General features: G+C 36.9%; 1 protein-coding gene and 2 long non-coding RNA genes across 5 annotated transcripts in view; 1 reads left to right on the forward strand and 2 right to left on the reverse strand.

Moving 5' to 3' along the window:
* LOC110257171 overlaps window positions 1-12,789 on the reverse strand; it is a 31,135-nt gene extending 18,346 nt beyond the window's left edge. Inside the window, exons 1-2 of the long non-coding RNA XR_002339417.1 lie at window positions 11,897-12,789; window positions 11,140-11,262 (exon numbers count right to left, since the gene is read on the reverse strand). This is a non-coding gene — a long non-coding RNA (uncharacterized LOC110257171). The remainder of the gene's footprint in view (window positions 1-11,139; window positions 11,263-11,896) is intronic.
* Window positions 1-27,452, forward strand: part of LOC110257170 — a 53,476-nt gene extending 26,024 nt beyond the window's left edge. Inside the window, exon 2 of the long non-coding RNA XR_002339416.1 lies at window positions 27,256-27,452. This is a non-coding gene — a long non-coding RNA (uncharacterized LOC110257170). The remainder of the gene's footprint in view (window positions 1-27,255) is intronic.
* The window catches only part of SCN9A (sodium voltage-gated channel alpha subunit 9), a 166,647-nt gene continuing 161,704 nt past the window's right edge, over window positions 23,007-27,949 (reverse strand). For 2 of the 3 annotated variants that reach the window (XM_021076177.1, XM_021076178.1), the window contains one exon: window positions 25,989-27,481. In XM_021076177.1, coding sequence (XP_020931836.1) covers window positions 26,289-27,481 — 1,193 coding nt within the window. In that variant the 3' untranslated portion in view covers window positions 25,989-26,288. Of the gene's footprint in view, window positions 27,482-27,949 lie in introns of all 3 variants that reach the window. The other variant, XM_021076176.1, reaches the window with a different exon arrangement.

Below are 27,949 nucleotides of genomic sequence, written 5' to 3' on the forward strand. Positions count from 1 at the left end.
TTATAATTGAGAGGTGCAGACATAGAATCATAAGTACTATCACCAAAATGGTGGCATAGGAGACCCCAGCCTCTATCCTCCCACAGGATCAGCAAGGAGACAACTATCCATGAACAAAAACAGCTCTGGAAGCAACACAGTGGAACAGAAAAAACCAGAGAACACAAAAATGGAAGGAAGACAGCTTTATTTTTTCCAGCAATACCCTAACCTCCAGGCTGGCACTGCTTAGCACAAAGAGGGAACCCCCCAGCTAGAAAGATTTTCCTTCCCCAGGATCAGGAGAATGGAGCATGAAGCCAGTTTCCCCAGCATTTTGGGGCACGACATGAGGGACTCACTTCAGTTTCACGGACAAGACTGGCAAAGCTGATGTACACAGAGATGGCTAGAAACAATGAAGGAGAACAGGGGCTACCAATGTCATCCCTATAATGGTAAAAACCATGGTGCCCAGCTATCTGCCCTGGAGAGGACCCTTGTAGCTTTTGCCACTGAAGAAACCAATGTCTAGCACAAACACCGTGGACTCCACTGGTTTTCATCCCACAGGTATTAGCATCTATAGACACCCATTGTCCTGGTCTCTTCCTGCTTCCTCCTCCCTGCCTCTGCCAAAGCCCAGGATCCTCACCAGCAGCCACCCCAGGCCTCTGCAGCTGGGCAAGCCTCTCTGGCTGGGCTCTTGCACACTGCTGGCCTGATGCTTGTCACAGGCCTCTACTGCTGTTTTTGTCTCTGCAATGAGAACCTATAGCCATGAAAGTGTACACAATAGCCAAGACCCCCAGAGCTATATGTAGACTCAGATTCAGCCACTGGGCTTAGCTGCAACTAGTCTATCCAGCCATGTACCTGCATGACCCCTACCCAGCTCCCTACATTGCCCCCCCCCCCACTGCTGTGCATGTGCCTGGGGAAAAATCCTGCAGTCACAGGAGTGCACACAGATAGCTAGGGCACCCACAGCTGCCAGTAAGTCTATAGTTGACCCTGACTCTTGCAGTGACCCTGGTCTCTGGCACTATGGGCAAGTCTGCCACCAGTCCTACTACAAACAAGGTACTTGCAGCAGGGCCCCAGAGCTGAGTGTATACACACCACATGAACTAGCTACCACCAATGTTTGCCGTAGTCTCTAGCTGCTGGATCTATAGGTACTTCAGAGGATCCTTATAGTCCTAACACTGCAGATTTTCTCCTCAGTGCTCATCAGGGACCTCACAGTTCTCAAAGCTATGGAACCCTGAAGCCTGAGCTGATGAGACATCACATCCTCCATACCTGAAGCGGCCGCATGCCCTAGCACTTGCTGCCCTGCACTTCTAGACCTGGGGTCACAGCGTGCTCCAGTTTGCCTCCGCATGCAGGTAAAGGCTTTCTTCTTACCGAAGTTAAATCCATAGAGTCTGAAAAAGTAATGCCTAGATGCCTACACAAAGCTACAGTGGTCACAAAGAATCGATAAAACATTAGACCACCAAAGAAGTACACCAGTGATTGACACCAAAAAAATGGAGATATATGAAATGCCTGACAGATTTCAAAATAAAAACTAAGTTCAGAGTTATCAGATTGAGTGATTTAACAAAGATCAAAGCAGAAATAAATGAAATAGAGAAGAGAAAAACAAATACCAACAAAACTGAGTTGTTTTTTGAGTAAACAAAATTGACAAAACTTTAATACAAAAACAGAACTCAAAATAATGAATGAGTAAACATTACAACTGATACTACAAAAAAACGTGAAGAATAATGAGACTACCAAGAACACAAACATACCAATAAACTGGAAAACTTACCAGACATGTAAAATACCCAGAAATGTACAATCTACCAAGTTTGAATTATGAAGAAACAGAGTCTGAACAGAACAATAACAAGTAAGAAATTAAATCAGTAATCAAAAACCTTCTAACAAAGATAAGCCCAAGACCAGATGGCTTCACTGGTGAATTCTAGTAAATGTTTAAAGAAGAATTAATATAAATTCTTCTTAAACTTTTCCAAAAAACTAAAGAGTTAGGAACACTCCTAAACCCATTTTACAAGGCCAGCATACCTAATACCAAAGCCAGATAAGGATACTACAAAGAATAGAAAATTATAGGTCAATATCCTTGATAAATATAGATGCAAAAATTCTCAACAGAATACTCCCAAACTAAATTCAAGAGCACATTAAAAGAGTCATATGACATAATTAAGTTGGGTTTATCCTGAGATGCAAGGATGGTTCAACATTCACAAATCAATAAATGAGATACATCACATTAATAGAATGAAAAACAAAAATCATATGATCATCTCAACAGATACAGAAAAATTTTTGACAAAATTTAACATACTTTCATGACAAAAACTCAACAAATCTGGTATAGAAGGAATATACCTCAACATAATAAAGTCCATATATTATAAATCCATAGGTAATGTCATACTCAACAGTGAAAGATTTAAAGCTTTCCCTCTAATATCAGGAACAAGACAAGGATGCCCATTCTCATCATTCCTACTCAACATAGTACCAAAACTTCTAGCCAGAGAAATCAGACAAGAAAAAGAAAGAAAATGCATCCCAATCAGAAAGGATGAAATAAAGTTCTGTTTGCTGATGACATGATCTTGCAGTTAGAAAATCCCAGACTCCACCAAAAATCTGTTAGAATAAATAATTCCGTAATGCAGGATACAAAATAAACATACAAAAAATCAATTGTGGAGTTCCCATCGTCGTGGCGAAGTGGAAATGAATCTAACTAGGAACCATGAGGTTGTGGGTTCGATCCCTGGCTTCGCTCAATGGGTTAAGGATATGGCATTGCCATGAGCTGTGGTGTAGGTTGCAGACGGGGCTCAGATCTGGCCTTGTTGTGGCTCTGGCATAGGCTGGCAGCTACAGCTCCGATTAGACCCCTAGCCTGGGAACCTCCATATGCCATGGGTGTGGCCCTCAAAAGACAAAAAAAAAAAAAAAATCAATTGTATTTCTGTATATTAACAACAAAGTATCTGAAAAAGAAATCAAGAAAACTCTTAATAGCATTAAAAACAGTAAAATAGGAGTAAATTTACCAAGGAAGTAAAAGATCTATATAGAGAAAATTATACAACATTGATGAAAGAAACTGAAGACTCAAATCAATGGAAAGATACCCATGCTCATGGATCAAAAGAGTCAATGCTATTAAAATGTCCTTGCTTCCCCAAACCATCTACAGATTCAATGTAATCTGTATCAAATTCCAATGTCATTCTCCACAGAAACAGAAAAAATAACCTTAAAATTCACATAGAACCACAAAGACCCCAGGTAGCCAAAATCATCTTGCGAAAGAGCTAAGCTGGAGGCATCACTATATTGCAAAGGTATAATAATCAAAACGGAATTATATTGGCATAAAAAACCCGCAGACTAATGGAAGAATCATGAGCCCAGAAATAAACCCATGCACAATTAATATTTGACAGTGGAGTCAAGAATACTAAAAGGGGAAAGAATAGTCTCTTCAATAAATGAAAATTGGATATTCACTTAACAAAAGAATGAAATTGAACCCTTGCCTTATACAACTTACATAATTACTTCAAAATGGATTAAGGACTTAAATATAAGACTCGTAACCATAAAAATCATAAAAGAAAACAGAGTAGGTAAGCCCCTTGACATAGGTCTTGGCAATAATGGTTTGGACGTGACAAAAAAAGCACAAGCAACAAAAGCATAAATCATGAAGTAGGAGTACATTAAACCAAAAAGCTTCTGCACATCAAAAGAAACAATCATCCAAATGAGAAGGCAACCTACAGAGTGAGAGCAAATACTTGCAAACACATATGATGGAGTTAATATCCAAAATATGTAAGGAACTCATAATTCAATGGCAAAGATACCTAAAACAATCTGATTTTTAATATGGGTAGAGGACTTGAACATTTTCCTGAAAAAAAAATGTAAATGACCTACAAGTATGTGAAAAGTTGCTTAACATCACTAATCATTAGGAAAATGCAAATCAATCCCACAATAAGATATCACCTCATAACTGTTAGAATGGCTACTGTCAAAAAGAGAAGAAAAATGAATTCTGATGAGGATGTGAAGAAAATGGATTACTGGTGCATTGCTGGTGGGAATGTAAATTGGTTTGGCCATGCTAGAAAACAGCATTGAAGTTCCTCAACAAATTAAAAATAGAATTCCAATATAGTTCCATTTCTGGGTATATCTCTAAAGAAAATGAAATCACTATGTCAAAGAGATATCTGTACCCTCATGTTTATTGCAGCATTATTCAGAATAGCCAAGACTTGGAAACAACCAAGTGCCCACTGATGGATGAAGGAAGAAAGAAAATGTGGCAAATATACCTATAATGGAATATTATACACCCATAAAAGGAAACCCTGCAATTTGCACAATATAGATGGATCTTGAAAGCATAATGCTAAGTGAAATAAGTCAGAGAAAGAAAGACTAATGCTGTGTGCTCTCACTTATATGTGAATTCTGAAAACATTGAACTCATAGAAATAGAAATTAGAATGGTAGTTGTCAAGGGCTGAGGGGTGGGGAAAATGAGAATGTGTTGGTCAAATGTTACCGATCTTCAGTTAAAAGATGATTAAGTTCTGGTGATCTAATGTACAACATGGCACCAATAGTTAATGTTACTATATTTTATACTTAAAAGTTGCAGTGTGAGTAGAGTTTTAATATTTTCATCATAAAAAAACTACAAATTAGTAATTATGTAAGGTGAAGGATGTGTTTACTAAACTCATCAGGTAAATATTTCTCTCTCTATATATATGCACACACAGGTATCAAATCATCATTTGTACCCCTAAATTTATACATTGTTTTATGTTTATTATATTTTAATATAGCTGAGAAAAAAGAATAATCAGCATTATAATACTATGGTAACTCACATTCTAAAGTATACTCCTTTCTTCCAGACAGAAATATTTTCTCCAATTTTAATACAGATTTAAGCATATTCTTATAAGTTTGGCCATTGTAGAGGACAGTTGGTTTTTTTTTTTTTTTGAGGATTAGGAATACAAAGTCTTCAAGTATCTTCGCAAATGTGATATGAATTAGGTCAGATGCTATTTACCTGGTCCCTTGTAGTTTTGATGAATGCTTTTCAAACCACTGATGGTGGCAAGGGAAGCACATGTGTTTGAAGTGCACCTTGGAAAATAAGATTTTTTTCATGTTGCTGCCATATTCCGAAAGACAAATGCCATATCATTTCCTAGGTATCATTTCAGTTGTTCCCCTGCAGGGGATATTACCCAACAGAGGAGATCTGTGCCTTATCAATGCTTCCACTTCTCACTTACTGGTGAAGAGACATGAATACAATCAGGTACTTTGCTGAACTTAATCACTTAATGCTTTTTGGCTTTTAAAAAAATAAACTAGAAAACATCTCTTTTTCTGCTGAAAAAAAGCAACTTATGCTTCATTTTTTTTTTAAATCAGGCTAAAGATGAAATTCATAAAAGTACAAAAATTCAGAAAACACACAAATACCACCACCTAGAGATATTAGTGTATGATGTATATGCTTTATGTGATTTTATAAAGTTCATATATGTATGAACTTAAGAATTTTAAAGGGTTGAAAATGGTTAAAATAAGAAATATTCTCAAATACACTTCCTCTCTTTGGTAAATATTTTCCAATACCTATACATAACATCCATTCCAATTGTGGGTGAGAAAATAAACATGAACATAAATGTAAGGCTACTCATGACGAAACTTTGAATGTCATGGGCGCCTGCCCCAGGGACCAGAAGGCTGATTTAGTAAATGTTTGTAACTGAGGTTTCCATACACATTTTATTTAAAAGTGTTCCTCTAGAAGGATTACTATTTGGAAGCAAGCCTATTTGATTTTGTCTTTGCTACTTCTAAGAAGCAGCATACAAAATTTTCCTCATTCTCTTGTCCACTGGAGTCAAATAAATTAAATAGTATAGACTCCATATACGGGAGGTGAGGAGTGGGGACTTTTTAACCACCATCAGCGTCTTCACTTGTAAGAGAGAAGAAAAGAGAGGCACATAAAGAGAAACAGAGACACAGAAAGAGACAAGACCAAGAGAAAATCAGAGAAGGCTCTGAAAGATGAGCCAAATATAGCATTGAGCTGCCAGCTGACAGTTTTAAGAAATAAATACTCTTAGGTTATTCTGTAACAACATGACCCTATCTAGAGTGCATAAAAACACAAAAATCAACTTTATCTATATAGAAAAAAAAAAGACTGGAAAGAAATGCATCAAAATGCAATAACATTATCTCAAGAGACTATGACTTTATTTTTTTTATCTTTGTTTGTTGCTGTATTTTTCCCATTTCCACGAAGAACACAAGTTACTTTTGCAATCTGAGGAATCAATTCTAAGTTTTAAGGAAACAAAAAAAAGTATTTATCTATAATGCAATGTGTTCCCCTAATACATCAAGTAAGGCAGACCATTCTGAAGTGTCCAGCCAAGCAGAATGTGGTTATGAAGCCTACCTGAAATGGCCAGACTGGGCTGGTCTGAGATCAATGACTAGTGATTGTGTATGAGACTTAGTTCACAGTCACCATGGCTTTAGTTTATACCAAACCAGTAGCAAGCAGTACAGAGATTAAAAACCAGATACAGACACAGATGAATGAGTGGCTGCAGTTCCCCAGAGCCCTCATCTTCTGAGGAACACCCAAAGAGAGCTATCCAGGTGCTGAGTAATCAGGCTGTAAAGTCAAGGTTATCCAGAACTGTGGGCTGGTTGCCTTTTATATTTTCAGAGGCCATGCCACAGTTTCACATTTACCTACTAGCAAACAAGGCACGCCTTGCTGTCTACAAATTCACTTTCTAGATCCATATCTTACCATTAATCCATCAGGGGCCTTTTTTTTTTTTTTTTTTGTCTTTCTGCCATTTCTTGGGCCGCTCCCGCGGCATATGGAGGTTCCCAGGCTAGGGGTCCAATCGGAGCTGTAGCCACCGGCCTACGCCAGAGCCACAGCAACGCGGGATCCGAGCCACGTCTGCAACCTACACCACAGCTCACGGCAACACCGGATCGTTAACCCACTGAGCAAGGGCAGGCATCGAACCTACAACCTCATGGTTCCTAGTCAGATTCCTTAATCACAGAGCCACGACGGGAACTCCCCATCAGGGGACTTTTTATAGTGATATTCATGCAACCGATAACTGTCTACGGAGGTCTTCCTGACCTGTCTCCTTCATGTTCCGGCTTATTTGCTCCATACTTTACTTTTCCTCCCTTAGTTCTCTTCTTAGGGCCACTGAAGTAGGACAGTGATAATAGACCTGTTTTAAGTATAGATCTTAGTACCGTGTAAGTAGGTAGCCTTTGAGACTCAATATGTCTTGATATGAATAATATCTTTACTGTGGTGCAGAATATTCCTAAAGATGTAACCAGAAGGATGAGCATTACTCCGGGCTGTCCTAACAACGTAAAATGAAGAGGAGAAGCCAGGCACATAACATTCATAACAGAACCATGTCAATCCTCAGCACCCCCTCCTTACCCCGCAAAGCTCCTTTCTGCCACAGGGCTCAGAATGAATTCTGATTATTGTGATTTTTTTAATACAAATGATGGAAGTGAAGAATGATGAAGAAAACAAGGGGACAGGAAAATTTGTTATAAATATTGAGGAATAAATTGGATGAATAGATCACGTAGGATCTGGTGTAGCTATGCCAACCACTGTTAGCTATTGTTATTGTTGTTATTATTATTAAATACTGAAATTGTCTGCTTTGTTCACTCCTTTTTTTCTCCCAGTGCCTACAACTGTATCCAACAAAGAAGAAAGTCAGTAAATATCTATTGAATTAGTTATCATACCGAAAAATCACTGGTTATTCCTTTTCCTCATTCATTTCATATGAGAGAATTTAAGAACTTGCTAATGAGTTAGTGAAAAATACTGTGTCCACTGGAGATTCTTAAGCAACGTGATGATTATTTAAACATTAGAACATTTAACATGTTAATCCTTTGTGCTTTATTACTATATTTTTGAGGTAATTTTCATGTCTTCTCATTTAAATAAAACTATTTAAAATATCTCAGCACTAAAGTATTAGAAGAGACTAAGTTTTTCACCACAAGAATTGTAGCATCAAACAGTAGCAGAAGTTTTATATTTCTTACAGAGGAGTTATAGAGAAGAGAGTTTAGGTGTTTATTCCTAAAATTTTTCTTTTATTATTCAACTAACTGCTTGCGTATGCTTTATCCTAAGAGAGACATATGTGTTGGTATGAATAATAGCCTTTGAGACTCAATATGTCTTGATATGAATAATATCTTTACTGTGGTGCAGAATATTCCAATGCATACAAAAATAAACCAAAATTTCCATAAATATAAAGAATAAAAATGTAATTTCTATGTGTGTCACTGTCTCCCTATTCCAAGAAAAGATTGTGTTCCCCTTAAAAAGCAACCAAAAGCTATAATGAAAATAGGAGCAAACTAGATTTCCAAAATAAGAACTTAGCTATATATATTAATATTCAGTTCTATTGAACCAGTAAATTTTATTTGTTAAGGCTTAGATAGACATTGAAATACTGTTTAAAACTGTCTACTATTTTACTGTATTGTGTGAACTAAAGAATATGGGTTACTCATGGAATGTTTGTCATCAAATATTCTGGGAACAGAGAGAGTAAAACATTTCCAGGAGATTTATATCCAAACAGTAAATGGGTTCATAGTTGTTTTTGTTTTTTTTGTTTTCATTTAAGTACTTACATTTTCTGTTCTTTTAAAAATAACTTCATTTTTCAATAGGTCTTAATTCCTACTAAGCTAAGCTCATAAGCCCCTAAAGATCTCACCTACTTATTGGGTCTAGATCTACTATTGAGCGTCTTTCTGCTACACATCCCATCTCTAGAAACCAGACTTTGTTCATGGGTCAGTGCAGATATCCATAATTCCCCACTGCTATTTTAGCATAAATATCATAAAATTTCTTTCCCCATAGATGAAAAGTTGGGTATAGAGCATGAAACATCAAGTGTGCCTCAAGTCTCAGGACAAAGTGCCAGGGAAGGACCAAGAGGCAAGGATAAGGACCCAGAGCCATGAGGAAGGAAATTAGAGGCAGCAAGGCTGATGCAGCACTGTTTGCTTTGCGACAGCAGCTTTAGAGAGATTGGGCTTGATTCAAACAAGAAACAGGAGTGCTGCTGTGGCTCAGCAGAAACGAATCCGACTTGTATCCATGAAGATTCAGGTTTCATCCCTGGCCTCACGGTGTGGGTCAGGGATCTGGCATTACCAGCCGTGAGCTGTGGTGTAGGTTGCAGACTTGGCTCAGATCCTGTGTTGCTGTGGCATAGGCCAGCAGCTGTAGCTCTGTTTCGACCCTCAGCCTGGGAACTTCCACATGCCTTGGGTGCGCCCTTAAAAAAACAAACAAAAACCACAGGAAACAATAAAATTCTTAAGGAAGAAATTAGTCAAGTTTGCAGAATCTTTCCAATAAGTCATTCTTTTCCTGACTCAGACTAGTAGTTTATTGGTGGAGCATGAAACTTAGCTGCATTTTGGAAACTGAAAACTCTTTATTTCATTGACCAGAAGATGGAGCCATTATATAAAGAATTAAAAAAACTTGCAGGCCAAAATGCAATTTCTCTAGTATATTATTATTTTAAAGTATTTTATGGCATCTGAGTAGGCCAAAAGTCATTTTGTTTTTAACAATGGAAAGGAAGGTAACATGTTTTAACCAAATATTTGCAGAGAAATAATATATTCTTATTTTCCAATTTTTAAAAAAAATATAGATAATCACTATTATCTATACTTCTCTATTTGGCCTCCAAATAGAGAAGTTAAATGTCATATTCAACTAAATAAGGTCATACACAGTAAGTAGCAGAAACTGAGTGAGATTCAAAGGGGAGCTCAGAACTTAGGCAGTTTGCTTGATCCCCCAGCCAGCTCTCCAGCTTATACCATTAAACACATACTTGCAACAAACTAGGACACTGAGGCAATGAGTGCTTTTCCCATAGATCAGTTTTAGAGGAAACACTGAGAGTTTTGTGCAAAGAATATAGCACCTATCGGTTAAAATCCAGAGCAATTTCTGTTGGTTTCCAGTGTGCATTAGAATCACCTGTGGATTTTCTAACATTCCCAACACCCATGACACATTCCAATTAAAGCAGAATCTCCTGAGGGCTGCACCCCAGTGTTGGTTTTAAAGCTCCCAGGTAATTGCAATATGCAGTGTTTGAGAAGCAGGGATTTTGACTGGTGATTGTTCATCTGCAATATGTACACAAATTACTAGTCATCTGGAGCATCCTTGCACCAAGTATGGTCACTGGATGAAAAGCCTCAGCATCACCTGGGAACTTGTTACAAATGTAGATTTGGGGCCCCACCCTAACTAGTGAATCAGAAACAGCTGGTGTAGCCCAGCAATCAGTGGTGATTCTGACTGCTAACAGCTGAGAACAACTGGTCTAGCTTGGGACAAATCTGTCCTCCTTTTATCCTTGGCAGGTCCTGACTTGTTCTTCCAGAGGGATGAAACTTCTTCACTACCTACCTCATCAACAGTTTTACCTTCAAAACTGATCCATTTTTTGGTTTTTCACCAGAATTGCTATGCAAAATGACACATCCTGTTAGTCACTTTTTCTTTCAATTCCTATTCCCACTTGATGTTTAGGATGTTAATATTTAGAGGGAAAGGGTTAAAAAAAAAAAAAAGCTATGAAGATAGAGGGAAAGAGGACTAGAGAAGAGGATTTCCAAGAATTTGTTGTTGCACTGAACGCTGATTAATCTTCCACTCTATGGAGTTCCCACTGTGGTGCAACAGGCTTGGGTGGGGTCTCTGGAGCACTGGGATGCATGTTTTATCCCTGGCCCAGGGCACAGTGGGTTAACGATCCAGTGTTGCTGCAACTGCAGCTCAGAGGTGATCCCTGGCCCCAGAACTCCATAAGCCATGGGGTGGCCAAAAAAGAAAAAAAAAATTTCCACTCTAGACATTTTCAATCCATCTAATTATATACTCTGCATATAATAGATATTAGCAATAAAACTCACATTATCAGCAAGACATTCAGGATTTTCAGAAGACAGCCATGATCTTAAAAAGCAGCTCGACATTCAACTGAACTTTGTGCTGTTTGTTGCTGAAGTTTGGGTAGCTCTTTTGGCCACTGCTCCCTGAAACAAATGAGAGGTGGTCTTTGGAGTCAGAGAGATGTGTACTCTGATTTTACCCCTTTCAGTGATGTGATTCTACAAGCAAGATACTAAAGTTTTTGTCCTCATCTCTGACATGTAACTATCAATTTATGAGTGGCTCCAAGATAGGAGAGATTGAGTATAAAATCTCTGCCCTGGTCTTAGCACGTGGCTGACAGTGGCGATATGCAGAGCCATCTTGGAAGGGCTGGAGGGGCCCATAGCGTCCACCTCCTTCCAACACCACATTCCATGACTTTGGGCTGTTTGCTTGAAACTGGTTGTGCTAAGAGTATTTACACCACAGAAACTGACAAAAGGTATCTACAATTAAGACCTTTTTACTCCTGGAGAACCAGTTATTAAACATTTACCAGCACACCACTGGTAGGCATTCGTTTTGTGGTCATTTGTCTCCTGATGAGAGGTGATCTGCTTTTCTTTTACGAAACAAGTAAAGTAGCCAAACGTAACCCAAATATGTAAAAAGCATGGGATGATTTCAGGAAAGCCCTTCCCTGCCATGCCTCTCCCACCATACATCCCTAGGATTTCTCTGTTAAAGTCACAGGCCCATGGAAAATGTAACACTAAACTATGAGCAGACACTGACCTTTTCGTGTTACTAGTCCATCAGAGTTCTTCCTTTTCAAGCCAAACGGACAGAGTTCAGGCCTCTGAAATAATGCATTTAACTCATGCTTGTTGAACATATGTTGGAATGTTGACCCTCCTAAGGCTGGAGATAAGTAAAACAAAGGAGGTTTGTACCTCACGCCGCTGTACTTAGCAACTGAGAGGAGACAAGTAAACATAAGCATTAAAGATAAAATCATAAGCATTTTAGATGACAGGAAATGACAAGATGAAGATGGAACTTTGAGTAGACAGTGGTGAGAGAGGAGGGGTTGCTTAAATAGGATGGTGAGGAAAGGCCTTTCCAAGGAGGAAACACCTGAGCTGAAGCCTAAGAGGATGTAGCTGTGTTCTGCATCAGAGACACGTTCCAGGTGGAGAAGAGCAAGTGCAAAGGACCTGAAACAACTCAATAGATCAAAGAACAGAAAAAGTCAGTGGAGCTAAACCTCTGTGCTTTTAGAAGTGGTCGGTGTGACCTGGGCCATGCAGCTAAGCAGAGGTCAGGTCATATCAGGCCCTATAGAAAGCTGGGAAGTCTGACACTCATGCTACATGTAAGAGAAAGCTCTGAAGAACCAGAAGAGGAATTGGGGTAGCAGGGAGAAGGGCTTGATCTAAATTAGGATTTCAAAGGATCACTCTGCTCTGTGGGAAATAGTTTGCAGGAAATCAAAAGTGGAGCAAGAGACTAATAAGTGCTTACTAGAATAGAGTAGGCAAAAAATAATAGTGGTTTGGACCTGGGCGAAGGTGACAGAGATGCAGAGAAATGGGCGGCTTTGGGATATATTTTATAGATTGAACCAATAATATTTTTTGATGGATTGGATGTCCATGTAAGGGAAGGAAATAAGAATGCTCTGACTTTTTTTTTTTTTTTTTTTGTCTTTTTGCTATTTCTTTGGGCCGCTCCCGCGGCATATGGAGGTTCCCAGGCTAGGGGTCGAATTGGAGTTGTAACCACTGGCCTACGCCAGAGCCACAGCAACGCGGGATCCGAGCCGCGTCTGCAACCTACACCACAGCTCACGGCAACGCCGGATCGTTAACCCACTGAGCAAGGGCAGGGACCGAACCCGCAAGCTCATGGTTCCTAGTCGGATTCGTTAACCACTGCGCCACGACGGGAACTCCCCACATTTTTTTTTTTAATTTGAGAAACCGGGTAGATATTATGTCTATCAGCTAATTTCTAGTCTGAGGTAGGTTTAAAAAGCTTGAGCAGTCATATAATATTTCTATATTTAATTTTTTAAAGGAAACTCCATACTGTTCTCCATAGTGGCTGCACCCAATTTTCAATCCCATCAACAATGTAGGAGGGTTCCTTATACTCTACCCCCCCCAGCATTTATTGTTTGTAGACTTTTTTTTTTTTTTTTTTTTTTTTTTTTGTCTTTTTGCTATTTCTTTGGGCCGCTCCCGCGGCATATGGAGGTTCCCAGGCTAGGGGTCTAATCGGAGCTGTAGCCGCCGGCCTACACCAGAGCCACAGCAACGCAGGATCCGAGCCGCGTCTGCAACCTACACCACAGCTCACGGCAACGCCAGATCGTTAACCCACTGAGCAAGGGCAGGGATCGAACCCGCAACCTCATGGTTCTTAGTCGGATTCGTTAACCACTGCGCCACGACGGGAACTCCGTTTGTAGACTTTTTGATGATGATCATTCTGACTAGTGTGAGGTATCTGGAGAAAACCATAATTCAAAAAGATACATGCACTCCAATGTTACTGCTGCACTATTTACAATAGACAAGACATGGAAGCAACCTAAATGTCCATTGATACAGGAATGGATAAAGAAGATATAGTATATATATACAATGGAATATTATTCAACCATAAAAAAAGAACAAGTAATTCCATTTGCAGCAACATGGATATACCTATCATACTAAGTGAAATCAGACAGAGAAAGACAAATATATGATATCACTTAGATATATGTATGTATATATTACTATACATGAAATCTAATAAAAACAATACAAAAGAAGTTATTTACAAAAAAAAAAAAAACCACACTCACAGATTTTGAAATCAAACTTATAGTTACCAAAGGAGAAACTGGGGGGGAGGAAATAAATTAGGAGAATAAGATTAACATATACACAATACTATATGTAAAATAGATTAACAAACAAGGACCTACTGTATAGCACAGGGATGTCTACTCAATAGTCTGTAATAACCTATATGGGGAAAATGAATGGATGAATGTATATGTAGAGATGATTCAATTTTCTGTAAACCTGAAACTAATACAACATTGTAAATCAACTAAAAGCCAATAAAATATTTAAAAATTTAAAAAAGAATGAGCAGTCTAAATAATGAAGAAAATTTTTAGACATGGCAATTTGGAGAAAAGAAAGCTGTTCATATTACATCCTTTATTTCCAGCTATTCCTCCAAAAATAAATGATTAATGCATTTATGGTACATCCAAATTCTCAGATAGCTTTGTGTTGTTAGTAAAATGCAATTACACTGCAGTAGGAAAATGATCTTCCAACCAGATCACCAAATAAATCTCTCATATAAAAGAATTAAGACATTGTCTAAATTTACAAGTTTGTCTCAGACTTAATCTGTCTCTTTGAATAAATAATCCCCCTCCTTTCCTATTACTTAAAAAAAAAAAAAAGCTATTTCTAGGTTTGCTTTGGGAGGCTTTAGAAATGGAGAAAAAAATTCTTTTGGAAGCCCATGTTTCATTAGAATTACTTTAGTTTTTATGACTCCCAGACATTATAGGATATTCCTAGACACAGAACCATTTTGTGTCCATTTAGTGCCCAGCAATTAGATGACCAGCTAATCTGAGGAAAATCCTGATGTAAGACATCTGTTGGGAAATATTTAATAAATATATCTTTGAATGCAAGAAGAAACTTGTAAGAAATTAAAGAAAATTCCCAAGAACCGCAAGAAAAGAAGTAGCAGGAAACAGAGTAAAAAGATGACACTGCAGAGGAACCACCTTTAAGGTGGTGGCTGATTTCTAACTCAAGAGTGTTTTGTTGTCGTTGATCATTACTTTATTGAGGTATAATAAGTACACAGTATCGTGAAAAATTATACATCTTGATTACACATGTTTATGCTGTTATATAAATACCACTCAGATTAAAATATAAAACATTTTCGGAACTCTAGAATTCTCCTTATGCCCTTCCAAGTCAGTAAACCCCCAAAACGTTACCACTCTTTTGACTTCTACTATCAGAAATGTTTTGGCTGTTTCTAAACTTTATAAATCAATTTACACAATATGTAATTTTTTGTTCAGCCTCATTAGCTCATCATTATTTTGGTAAAATGCTCCATGACAGTTTTCCTGTGGCGCAGTGGGTTAAGGATTCAGCATTGTCATAGCCATGGGTGTAGGTCACAGCTGTGGCTCAGATTCGATCCCTGGCCTGGGAACTTCCATATGTTGTGTATGTGACCAAAAAAACCATGATATTGCATGTATGAGCAAGTTGCATTTTGTTTACTATTGTACCACAATATCCTTTCCTTTCTAATTTTTATGGATTTTGGATTTTTGCATTGTTTTCTGTTTGAGGCTATTATGAATATTGTATCTCCAAATATTCATCAAAATGTCTTTTGATAACATAAATGCTCATTTCTGTGCTTATATGCCTAACATAAAATTTCTGGTTATCAAATACATGTAGGTTTAGCATTAATAGATACTGACAAACATATTTTCAAAGTAGTTGTTCAAATTTATCTTCTTAGTAGCAACATATGAGAATTTCTTTTGTTCTACGTCTTTGACAAGACCTGTTATTTTCTGTCTTTTAAAAGTGTTGTCACTCTGATGATGGTCTAGTGGTATTTCATTGCTATATAATTTTCATTTAATTGATGAATAACTCAAAAATAAAAAAGTAACTTTAAGTTACTATCTAGTATTTTTTCATTTCAACCTAAGCACTCTCTTTAGTATTTCTTGTAGAGTGTGTCCACGTCAAGTTATTTCAGTTTTTGTTTATCTGGCAATATCTTAATTTTTCTTTCATTTTTGAAAGCTAGTTTTTCTGGATATAGAATTTTTGGTTCAGAGTCCTTCTTTTCCATACTTTGAATATGTCATTCCTGTGCCTCTGTCCTCCAGAGTTTCTGGTAAGTAATCGCCTCTTAATCTTACTGATGACAGATTTTCTCCTTTCCCCTGGATTTGTCATTATTGCTTTTTGTGGTGGTAGTGAGTGTTGCTGCTGCTGCTTGTTTAGCGACTTTTCTGGACCAAATCAATAAAGTTCATATTCTTTGTTATGGGTGAACCCTGAAGCTTCTATTCAATTAGCATAGTGTTTAGCTAATGAATGGACAGAAATTTCTTTAGATGCCTTGGACCATTAAATCTCCCAGCCTTTGTTGAGGGGCTCTGTTTTCTCGTTAGGATGCACCTTTAAGACTCAGGCCATTTACAGTTTTGCCTTAGCTTTCACTTCCTTCTCATGAAGTGCCAGAAGGTCAGCCAGAGGTGAAAGCTCAGGATATAAGCACAGCCCTGGGATGCTTGCAGCTCTCTACATGAGTGTGGGTTGTAGAGTCTCAGAAATATGGTGGAGCTTTACAAAGTTTATTCGAGATGTCTTGTTACCCAGCTTTTCCTTTTAAATTTTTTGATAATCCCGTTTACCCTAATTGCTATCACTGCCTTTGGCTGACACAGAGTTAGATAACTGCAAATAATCCCAGGGTAAAGGCTCTTTGCATGGGGTGAGTTCTGAGACCGGCCACATAAAACAGCCTTGCAAGTGGATTTACCAGGAAACCACCACAGTTTTCTGGTAATGGCTTTTGGGGAGCTCCTAATTAGTTCCACGCTCTCTGGTACTTCTAGGCTACAGATTTTCACTGTGAATTGTAGGACTGCTGTTTTTCAAGGCTACTATGAAGTTTGCTGTTTTTCCAAAATACAGCTATTTTTCTTGAATAAAGATTCCTTTGGTTGATTTTCAAACTTCTGAAAAAGTCAGTTTTGGCAATTGTGCCTGTGCTCCTATTCATTTATGGAAAAGCAGATTTTCACAAGTCCTTCTTCTGATATTTCCACTGATGTCCTGAAAGCCCAATTTAAAAATTGGCAGAAAATGCAAGCATAACTTCATGAAAGAGGATGTTCATTTGACTCCTTACATTTCCCTTCTTACAACATCTACCCTGTTATGTGCTAGAAAGGCGAATTACTTGACCAGTAGGTAATGGTCACATTTAACCTTAACATACCTCACATCGACTCCTGCAGCATAGCTTTTGCATGTACTGTTCCCCGCCACCCCAAATTCTTGCACTAAATGACTGATACTTTTAGTTGTGCAACAACTTTGCAGTATTTTGCAATGCTTCTAATTTTCTTTTTATTAATATTCTCTTGTTTCTCCTTAACATTCAGTTTCATATCTCTATCAGCATTTGCTCTTCCTGATTGACTTAGTCTGCCTTTGAAGTCTAAAAAATCAATACCTCTTGGATATGACCCTCTAACCCTGATGTCTTCATTGAATCTCAGACCTTCATATTCAATTGCCTTCAGGACTTTTTTTTTTTTTTTTTGCTTTTTTGCTTTTTAGGCCTGCACCCATGGCATATGGAGGTTCCCAGCTAGGGGTCTAATCAGAGCTACAGCTGCCGGCCTACGCCACAGCCACAGCAGTGCTGGATCTGAGCCGTATCTGCAACCTACTTCATAGCTCACGGCAACACCAGATCCCCTACCCACTGAGTGAGACCAGGGATCGAACCTGCAGCCTTATGGTTACTAGTTGGATTCGTTTCAGCTGTGCTACAACGGGAACTTCGCCTTCAGGACTTTTGTACTTTGACCCATAGTACCTCAAATTCAACACGTTCAAAACTAACTTTTGCTCATTTTTCAGTACTCAGCTCTAGCCTATACTGGCTAGACTTAACTCCTCTTCGTCATGTTCCCATGGTACCAAGTGGAAGTACTATCATTGACTGATTTTTCTAAGACATCGTAGATGCTCAATATTATTTTATACAATTTATTACTAGATTTAATCCTAGATTGAGAGGTACTTCAGAAAATGCATCGTTAATAGTTGCCTTTCAAGTTCCTGCCACATATTTATGTATTTTGGGTCTACTGAGTGCCCGGCTCTTATAGATGAAGAAACGGAGGTCCAGAGAATACAGTGCATTGTTGAAGTTCAGAGTCACAGTGTTAGTAAGTGACAGAAAGATTTAAACTCATGATATGATGTAATATGCCGCTGTTGCTGTGTATATGTTTGTATATTTACATTTTTTAGACATTCTTAAAGGCATGAGATGGTATTTGCACTCTGAAAAGGAGAGCTTTGAGTTCTTTAAGTGCTTTCAATGTCATGTCTCATTTTCTTTATTGATCTTGTAAAGAGGAAGAGATTCGTTTTTTTTTTTTTGTTTGTTTGTTTGTTTCAGCTCGGAAAATGACAGATAAAGGGGAGGAAAAAAAGAGTTCTCTTACTCCTGTAGGAAAGAAATTGACAGGAAGAAATGACAATGGGGGAAACAATTCCAACATCTGTCATTTTAATCTGCCAGAATGATTCCCTAGCTTTGTTCGGGTCAGAGCTTTGTTTTTCTATAGGAGAATTGGCTTTTTTAGACCAGGTTAATCATGCCTTTTATAACTCTTGGCATCAGAGTTAAACTCGTTTCAAAGGAAAAATTTAAAGTATGCTTGTCCATAAATATTCACTTCTGGTCTGTAGTTATCCTTCAGGTTTCTGATACAGGCTGTCGCTTAGTATCATGAAGCTAAAGTGGATAGTTTCTCTTGTTCTCTCTGGCTCCCTCCCAGATCCCTCTGCCCATAACCCAGCTTGTAAGTGGTATTCTGGCTGAGACTTTTAGAGGCAGACCCATTTACCTCTCAAATAAATGGACCATGCATGATTCTTTTGAGATAAGCGTATCTTTTCTTTTAGTTGTAAGTGTCAAGACTAAGTTAGTGACTTTAAGCCAACCTTTCCACCTTTGTTCTGAATTTAAGGTTGAAATGAGATGGGTAGGGTAAAATGAATGTATGAAAGAAATTAGGTGGGAAAATGAAGCATGGAAGAGTTCTTTCCCCACTTCCATTTTCTCCTATTCCTCTCTTAACAGAACTGATGCCATTGAAGGCACCAACTAGAACCAATATATCAAAACAGACCGAGTTCTTTAGGGAGATTTTAAGAAAACTCTACTTTTACTATTTTCTTAAAGAGAGTCGGAAGGAGATATTGATATTTAGAGGTTTGGTTGTGAGTTTTGCAAGATTTTTTTTTTTAAAGATGTTTTCTGTGGAGTTTTGATACTTCTCATTCATAGTATTTTATTACAAAATTAGTTCTTAATTTCTAGTATTGAGAGGAACATCAAGGACAAGAACAATATTCTAGTTTCCAACGGAAGGCCACATTTTAATTTTAACTATAAATTTAAATCTTTTCTCATTAATATTTGGCCTGAACTGCCAATGTGAAATAACTATTTTGAATTCTTGTTTTTTTTTTTTTTTTTTTTTTTTTTTTTTTTGTCTCTTTTTAGGGCAGCACCCATGGCATATGGAAGTTCCCAGGCTAGGGGTCGAATCTGAGCTGCATCTGTGACCTACACCACAGCTCAACAACACTGGATCCCCAATCCACTGAATTAGGCCCGGAATCGAATCCATGTCCTCACTCATACAAGGTGGGTTCGTTAGTGCTGAATGACAATGGGAACTCCTGAATTCTTGATTTTTATATCACTCATTTGTAGGAGTGAGAAGTAAAATACCTACTAGGAATGAAAATTTGGCTTCAGAGCGATTTTCTCTGGCAAAACAGCTTATAAATTATTAGACTAAATGACTGGAATAAGTATACTACAGTTACTAAAATTTACAGTAAAAGAATCTGTGCAACCTCAGGTCGCTATTTTTTTTGTTTTGTTTTGTTTTGTTTTTTGTCTTTTTGCCTTTTCTAGGGCTGCACCTGCGGCATATGGAGGTTCCCAGGAGTTGTAGCCACCAGCCTACACCAGAGCCACATCAACGTGGGATCTGAGCCATGTCTGTGACTTACACCACAGCTCACAGCAACGCTGGATCCTTAACCCACTGAGCAAGGCCAGGGATCGAACCCCCAACCTCATGGTTCCTAGTCGGATTCGTTAACCACTGTGCCACGATGGGAACTCCTCAGGTCACTAGTTTTAAGTTATGATCCCAAATTATGAAGTTTTGAGAATGGGAGCATCCTGATACTGTCTTTCAAAGTATCGTAAAATAAAATATTATGTAACATAGGTAATAGAAGAGTAAAACGTAGTCTAACATATATAACATGCACATGGTTTATAGTAAAAGATAAAATGAATGTAATATTACCATGATATTTATAATCATTCAGGCATCATTTTTGTCTCTCCTCAAATAAAATCTCTATGAGGAAAGGGGTTTGTTTTATAGAATCTGAAACAGGGACTGGCAGATTGAACGTCCTCAGTAGATATTCAATGAATGAATGAATGATGAATAATTCATGTATGATCTTTAATTCTTTTTGAACATAAACTGAATTTTAATTCCCTTGAAATTAACCAAGAGACAGAAAAGCTTTGGATTCATTGATTTGTTTTCATAGGCTGAGGTGGAAGTGAAGGTGTCAGTCACTCTAAAACTGCAAAAAGACCGAAAGGATGTGGGGTTTGGGTGACCCTTTGGGAAGGTTGGAAAATCTCACTTTTCTGCAGTCTCAATTTATCAGGAGTCTTTCTCAGTCCTGTCTTTGAATTGCATTCTTTCCCCTCAATATATTACAGAGGTTTTCTTTGGTAGTTCTCATTTCAGTTTTGCTAGGGGTCTGGTGCAGTTAAAATAAATTCTATTTTAAATTCCCTGAGGTTATGAAATCTCAGTATGTTATACCTGAGTCGAAATATTCCCATTGGTGTCATCTGCTAGTTTGTACAGTATATAGCCTTTTCAGACTGGTTTCTTTCACTTAGTTAATATGGTTTGTCTTTGCTTTTCATTATTTGATTGGCCTATAAACACATCCCAAGATGTTGTTAGTCACCTAGTGGAAATTAATTAAATGAAGTTATATTTATTGTCCTGCACGAAATATAATCCAAACTAGCACATGTCAGCAAATATTACATGTGGGACAGGAATAATTTTTCCTCAGTTCTACTCAGTTTTTAAAATTAACAAGCTCAATCTTTTCTATATGCTTATTGCCCTTGTTTTAACTCTTACTTTTTTGCATTTCAGTTGTTCATGAGAAATATATTAAATATTTGAGAGTCAAGCTAAAGCACATGATACAGACATGACAGATGCCTTTGAAATCTCTTAAAATTGGATTTTTTCCCTCTAGGACAGATTGTTAACGTAGGTATCTAATTACACAACTATCAGAATAATAGTAAATTGTAGCATGTTTGCTCTATTGCTGTTTAGTTATTATTATATAATAATGTTTAGCTATTATTCACATTTCTCTTCCTATGTGCCTCAAATGCTCTTGTGGCAATGGCACCCTCTGCTCTAAGCAGCATGCAACTTTTCCTTCCATTCAGAGAGATTATTTCTGTGCTCTACAGTTCATTTTACCTGGATTGTGGTACAGTGTTATTATAGAATGGAAGAGTTGAACTGTTCTGCTGTAGGAATGTCATGTGATTGCCACTCAGGCTGAAATGATGATATTGTTCAGTGACTATAATTTTATTCTGCAGTGACTGATGACTGCCAGTAAAGAAATTCCCTAGAAATATTTGATACCTTTTTACCCGCAATTATCATAACCACACGAGTTTGAAATAATTTTCCAGTCCAGCAGCAATTATTTTTAGTGTATCTTATTTAAAGTCCAATAACAGAACTCAATGCTCACAGCTAAAATAAAAAAGAGGTTTGGATTGACTATTTAGCTAGATATGGGAACTACCACATCCAAATATTTTCTTAGTAAATGTTAAACTTTGTAAATACAGTATTAATGTTTTCTCACTTTAGCATGCTGCTTGAATTCATAAATTTAAAAGAGTTCACTTTAAAATATTTTGGTGTATATGTCACATCACTGAATGCTCACTACATATCAATAGGATGCATGAGACACTTTGGGATATTATATTTACACCTGTCCATATAAAATAGAAATATCATCATTTAACATTTATGGAGAATGCATTGCACTGGAGAGGTAGCTTGGGCTCTTATACTTTTAGTGGTAAATTAGTTGTCACACTAATTACTACTACTAATATAAATTCTTGATTCTGTGTTGTCAGGCATTCTAATTACTTCACGTGAATTTCCTCATTCTACCCTTATAACCATATTGCAAAGTGAGCTATTATCTTTTTTTTTCTTTTTAGGGCCACATGTTGGCATATGGAAGTTCCCAGACTAGGGGTTGAATCAGACCTGCAGCTGCCAGTTTACACCACAGCCACAGCAATGCAGGATCTGAACTGCATCTGCAACCTACACTACTGCTCATGGTAACACCGGATCCTTAACCTACTGAGTGAGGCCAGGGATCAAACCCGTATCCTCATGATACTAGTCAGGTTCATTTTCCATGTGCCACAATGGGAACTCCCTATCTTCATTTTATGGATGAGAAAGCTGAGGTACATAGGTTAAATAATGTAAGAGTAAGGAAACTTGAAGAGTACTGGCTTAACTGGTATCCCAATAATTCTGGATCTAGAACCGAAACCTTTAGCTATTATGTATGCTAGCCTACCTCTCACTTCATTTACACAAAGAAAATGCACAACGAAGGTACACACTGTCACTGTGTGGCTAAGTGTGTGTATATTTTCACTTCCTAACTCAATTTTCTTCTCCTGAACAAACTCTATTGTGGATTTTAATGAATCCCTTTGGAATTCTATATTCTTTATCATCATCTTTCTTATCCTGGAACACTTCTGGAAGACACTGAAGTTGTCCATTTTTCAATAAAAAAGAAAAAAGCAATCAGTAGCTACAACTTATTTAGGGATGCACTGAATTTATCTCCTTAAGGGTTAGTCTCACAAAAACAGAAAGTATATGCAAGCATGATTTTATTTTTTGATGACTTTTATTTTTAGATTCTATTACAATGTGTAAGTCTCAAGTATAACTACAGTATATGACAACTCAAACATTTTGAGCATTCATAGATGTATGAAATTTGTAAAGAATTCTATGTAAAGAGCATTATTATATTCATGGCTATTCATTTTTTGCAGTAATTCTTGATTATTTCCCTCAAGAATATAACATAATAAACCGCAGATACTAAAACAAATTGGTGCCCTCTATACATAGGCCCTAAACCCAAGCAAATTACTTGGCCATTCTAATTTAGCTGGCCTTCTTTCATCACTCTCATTAACATTTCTCTGAAATTGCTAAATAGAACTGCTTTATTTACATATGCATTTTATCTTAACTCTTTAATAAAGCTATCAAAATTCTATAAAATCATGCTGAATATTTTGAGTCGACATTTTCAACAATCAGCATTTAGAAACAGCCCACAAGTCACTTATATCTTTTGCAAACTATGTAACAGTCAAAAAGGTAAAATGAGATCTGATCACTTCCATTGTACTCCAATTTTAAATTTAAAAATTTTACAGTGTAACTGCCATTCTTTATCATTAGGTAAAATGAGTTCAGTGGTTGTGTGACTTAAATATTAACATGATAGTACTTTCTGAGGGTGATATTTTATAATCAGTACCAAACAGTAGTCTATATGAAAAGAGAAGTCTAATTTTCCTTCAAGCCTCTGCTGTATTAAATGAGCTCTTGGTTCCAAATATTGTTATTAATTGATAGAAAGTCACAACTAGACATTCCTGGGAAACATATATGAAAAACCATACATAACCATGTTATATTTTTTAAAAAGAGTTCATCATGAAAGAGGAGCAAGTGCCACTTTGTAATTTTTTTCTTTTTTTTTGAAACACTAAGAAGAGTGTGTTGAGGAACCAGTTGCCAGTATTTTTTTTTTCACATAAAAATCAGGCAATGTAAAAACATTAAATAGTAAATCACACATAAACCTGCCAACTATACATCTTTTCACACTGAATTATATAAATATGCAAAGTCCAGTTATATTTATGTGGATTCAAAATGATGAGGATAAATTGCATTCATATTTAAATTAATATTCATTTATTAATTTAATGTATTAAAAAATTCTACAAATGTAATATATTTTGCATGGTTTTCTAATTAAATTGTCAAAACCTATTTCCAACAGATTTAGTAGGGATGTGATGCAATGCTTGACTGTTTTCCAGTCTAGGAAAACACTGCCTGGTTTCTTACATATTAAATAAAAAAGAGGCTCAAATAATAAGATAAATCATTGAACTTAGGTGTAGAGAATCTTTGGCTCTAGATGTAATTTTATACATGCCTTAGGACAGGTGTCTAGAAGTGATCATTTCCTGCATGGTTGTTGTAAAACACAGCGCAATTAAAAAATGTTCTAGTAAGGAAATACTATGGAAATGTCACCTTTTTATTGGTCTTTTTCATATCTGTATTTCTTTGCTTCTCTGTCTCTCATTTTCTTCCCATACTTCTCCATCTCTATAAGTATGTTTAAAACTCCTTTATTTTTAAGTAGGCAGAACAATTAAAAATATGTTTTAAGTACTTAATATAGAAATATAATTTGTGTTATTTTTCATCTAAGAAAGCAAATGAATAAATAAATATTGTTATATATATTTGCTTTGGAAACTCCCACAAAATTTTCTAAATAAAATTATTTTCTACTTATGTAACTCAATTTTTGCCTGTGCATGAATAAGTCAAAAGATCTCATATTCTTGAAATAAACTCATAAAAAAATGCATCATGGCTACCTCTTTTTAAGCCATTATTATCAAGAATTTTTTAAAACCAGATTTATAATCCTTGGTAGAAGGACAACTGCTAAAGCAAAATGAATGTGTGCTTCATAAATTATAAGCTCAGGTTATGTTACTGACTGATACATAATATATCTCATAGTCATAAAATTTTAAGGAGCATGTGACATACTCCTCTTTCTGTAGAAGAATAGAGGTTGGTTGAAGAGTATAACTAGTACCAAATAGGAAAGCAAGTTGGCAAGAATCTCAATTGAATGCTATTTCATTTTTACTATACACAAGTCTGTGTTGAAAGCCTGACATGTATTATGACTTGAAAGCTTGTCATACACATTTAGGATGGTATGCAGGTGATACAGTAAATACTGTGCCCAAGTCATTATGTGCTCAAACATGTACCGTAGGATCAAATATCTATCTGCATATCTGGAAGCATGCCATTGAAGAGAAATATCAACTCTGCTTAGTGCTAAAGAATGACTAAACAATACTGCATGAGAAAGCAGAAAACTGTGACAAAAATGATTTGAGAGTTGGGTCTCAATTATTGATATTTTTGGACAGCACAGTCCAGTGTTACACTGTATAAATAAAAGGGTATAAAGCTTTCTCCAGTAGCTTTTTTTCCCTCAATTATCTTCATTTTTTTTTCTTTTGAGGAACATGATACATACTTAAAATTGTTTTTCATGTTCCATGGTTATTATATGAACAAAAAAGGATATAGAAAAAGGCAGCCTATGGAGCACAATACTCTAAAGGTAACTCTTGCCCTAGCTGGTACATGAATTAAGATGAATAAAAAGTATTTGTTGAACTGAATAGCCTACATATGTTTTTAATCCCATGACATTTAATAGGCACATGTAAATTGGTTTTGATGAAGTATGGAATAAATTTAAGCACCTCAAAATATAGAATGACCTCTATACATAGATAAAAGAGTCTTGCCCCCAAATAATAAGATATTTTAACTAAACATTCATTACCCAATATCCATTCCTTCTATCAGGGCATTTCATTGCAAAGTCAAGGCAAAATACTTCTGTAGAAATGATAGATATTTGTGAGTGTGTGTGTGTGTGTGTGTGTGTGTGTGTGTGTGTGTGCATGGAAAACATGAATGTTTACAATCCTGTGAAAAGATGACAAGGCGGATGTCAACATTTTCTACATGGTCTTCTGATTTATTAAAAGTAAACAAAATTGAATCACCTTTGCTTGCTATAATCAATAATCCCTGTAGAGTTACTCTTAACAATTCTTACAGAATCGTTTGCCAATGCAAAAATAGCCATCTGCTAATGCTGCCCACCTGTGTTAGGAAATCGGAGCTAGTAACTGCACTGACTTTGAGAATATTTTGATAAAAAGAGTTTTGGCATAGACCTCCTTAAAATAGTCTTATTAACACAAGTATATCACCTTCACAGGCTGTAAACAAAATATCAACAATGAAGATCTATTTTTTCCCTTCCTTGCCATCTTTCCCTTTGTCTTCCTTTTCTGTTTTGTCTTGTTCGTATTTCTCTTTGTCTGGTTTCGTTACACTATCATAGGAAGGTGGGGAGATGGTGGATGGGGTTGCATCTGTTTTTTCTGGACTTGAGTTGTCATTGACGTTATCAAAAACCATATCTTCTTTATTGCGCAAATCATCATCTCTGTCTCCATCTTTTATGTATATACTCGATATATTTTTTACATTTTTCCGTAAGCGGTAACGTCTGTAAGCACGTTGAATAACAGTAGCAGACACATCCTCTTGTTTTCGTTTTAGTGTAGTTGTGATGGGTTCATAGGACACTTTAGAAGGATTTGCAGACATGAACCTTTCTTCCATTTGTGAACGAAGAGAGTCCATCTCTCCACTTTCGCCCAAAACACGCTTTGTAAAAGCAAATAAGATGTCAAGACAATGGATTCGGTCTCCACTAACCATGGGAAGATCCATGGCAATGAGCTGTACTTTGTTTGGTTTTGCTATGAGGAGAGGAGGATCCAGGGCAGCTGCAAAATCAGAGAGTTTGCTATATTCTATAAACTGTGTTGCATCTGGATCAAACTTCTCCCAAACCTCATAAAACATCTCAAAGTCATCCTCACTCAGGGGCTCAGTACTTTCTTCAGTAGCAACACTGAAATTCTCTAGAATGACAGCAATGTACATATTCACCACGACCAGAAATGATATGATGATGTAACTGACAAAATAGAATATCCCAACAGATGGATTCCCACAGTCTCCTTCAACTGAACTTCCAGGATGAACTTTTTTGGGGTCACAATCAGGTGGTGCACTATTAAGAATAGGTGCTAGCAGTCCATCCCAGCCAGCAGAGGTGGTGATCTGGAACAGGCAGATCATGCTGTTGCCAAAGGTCTCAAAGTTGAACATGTCATTAATTCCAGCTTCCTTCTTAACATAGGCGAAGTTGGACATTCCAAAGATGGCGTAGATGAACATGACCAGGAAGAGCAGGAGGCCGATGTTGAACAGCGCAGGCAGGGACATCATCAAAGCAAAGAGCAGCGTGCGGATCCCCTTGGCCCCTTTGATCAGACGCAGGATGCGGCCAATCCTGGCAAGACGGATCACTCGGAACAGGGTAGGGGACACAAAATACCTTTCTATCAAATCTGCTAGGAACATACCTGGTGAAGAGGGAAGGAATAAAAAGAAAATATTTAAATATCCATGCTATGGAAAATCATGACTCTGTATGGTTTCATGTGCCATATTATCTCTTACGATTTCAGGACTGTCATTTTACACTGAAAGCATTTCATAGAAAAGGGTTCGAACAATTCTACAGGAAAATAATGAGAATTACCGTTGTGACATTTTCTCTCTGTTACTAAGTTTGTGGACCTTATTTTTTGTCCTTCAAAACAAGTTTTTTAATTATAAGGTAGAAAAATTAAAGCAATAACATAAAATGCTAAAAAGGAAATATAAATCACCTGAAATATCAGCCATTAACTATTGTTAGTATTTTATTGAGGATCACTCCATTTTTCTATGCAAGCATACAAACACATACAAATATAATAATGGTATAGAAGCTTTTTTTGTCATCTGTTTTAGTTACTTCATTATATGCTATGAAGCTATCCCCATAT

This window comes from Sus scrofa, chromosome 15, assembly GCF_000003025.6.
Source record: "Sus scrofa isolate TJ Tabasco breed Duroc chromosome 15, Sscrofa11.1, whole genome shotgun sequence".
NCBI lineage: Eukaryota > Metazoa > Chordata > Mammalia > Artiodactyla > Suidae > Sus > Sus scrofa.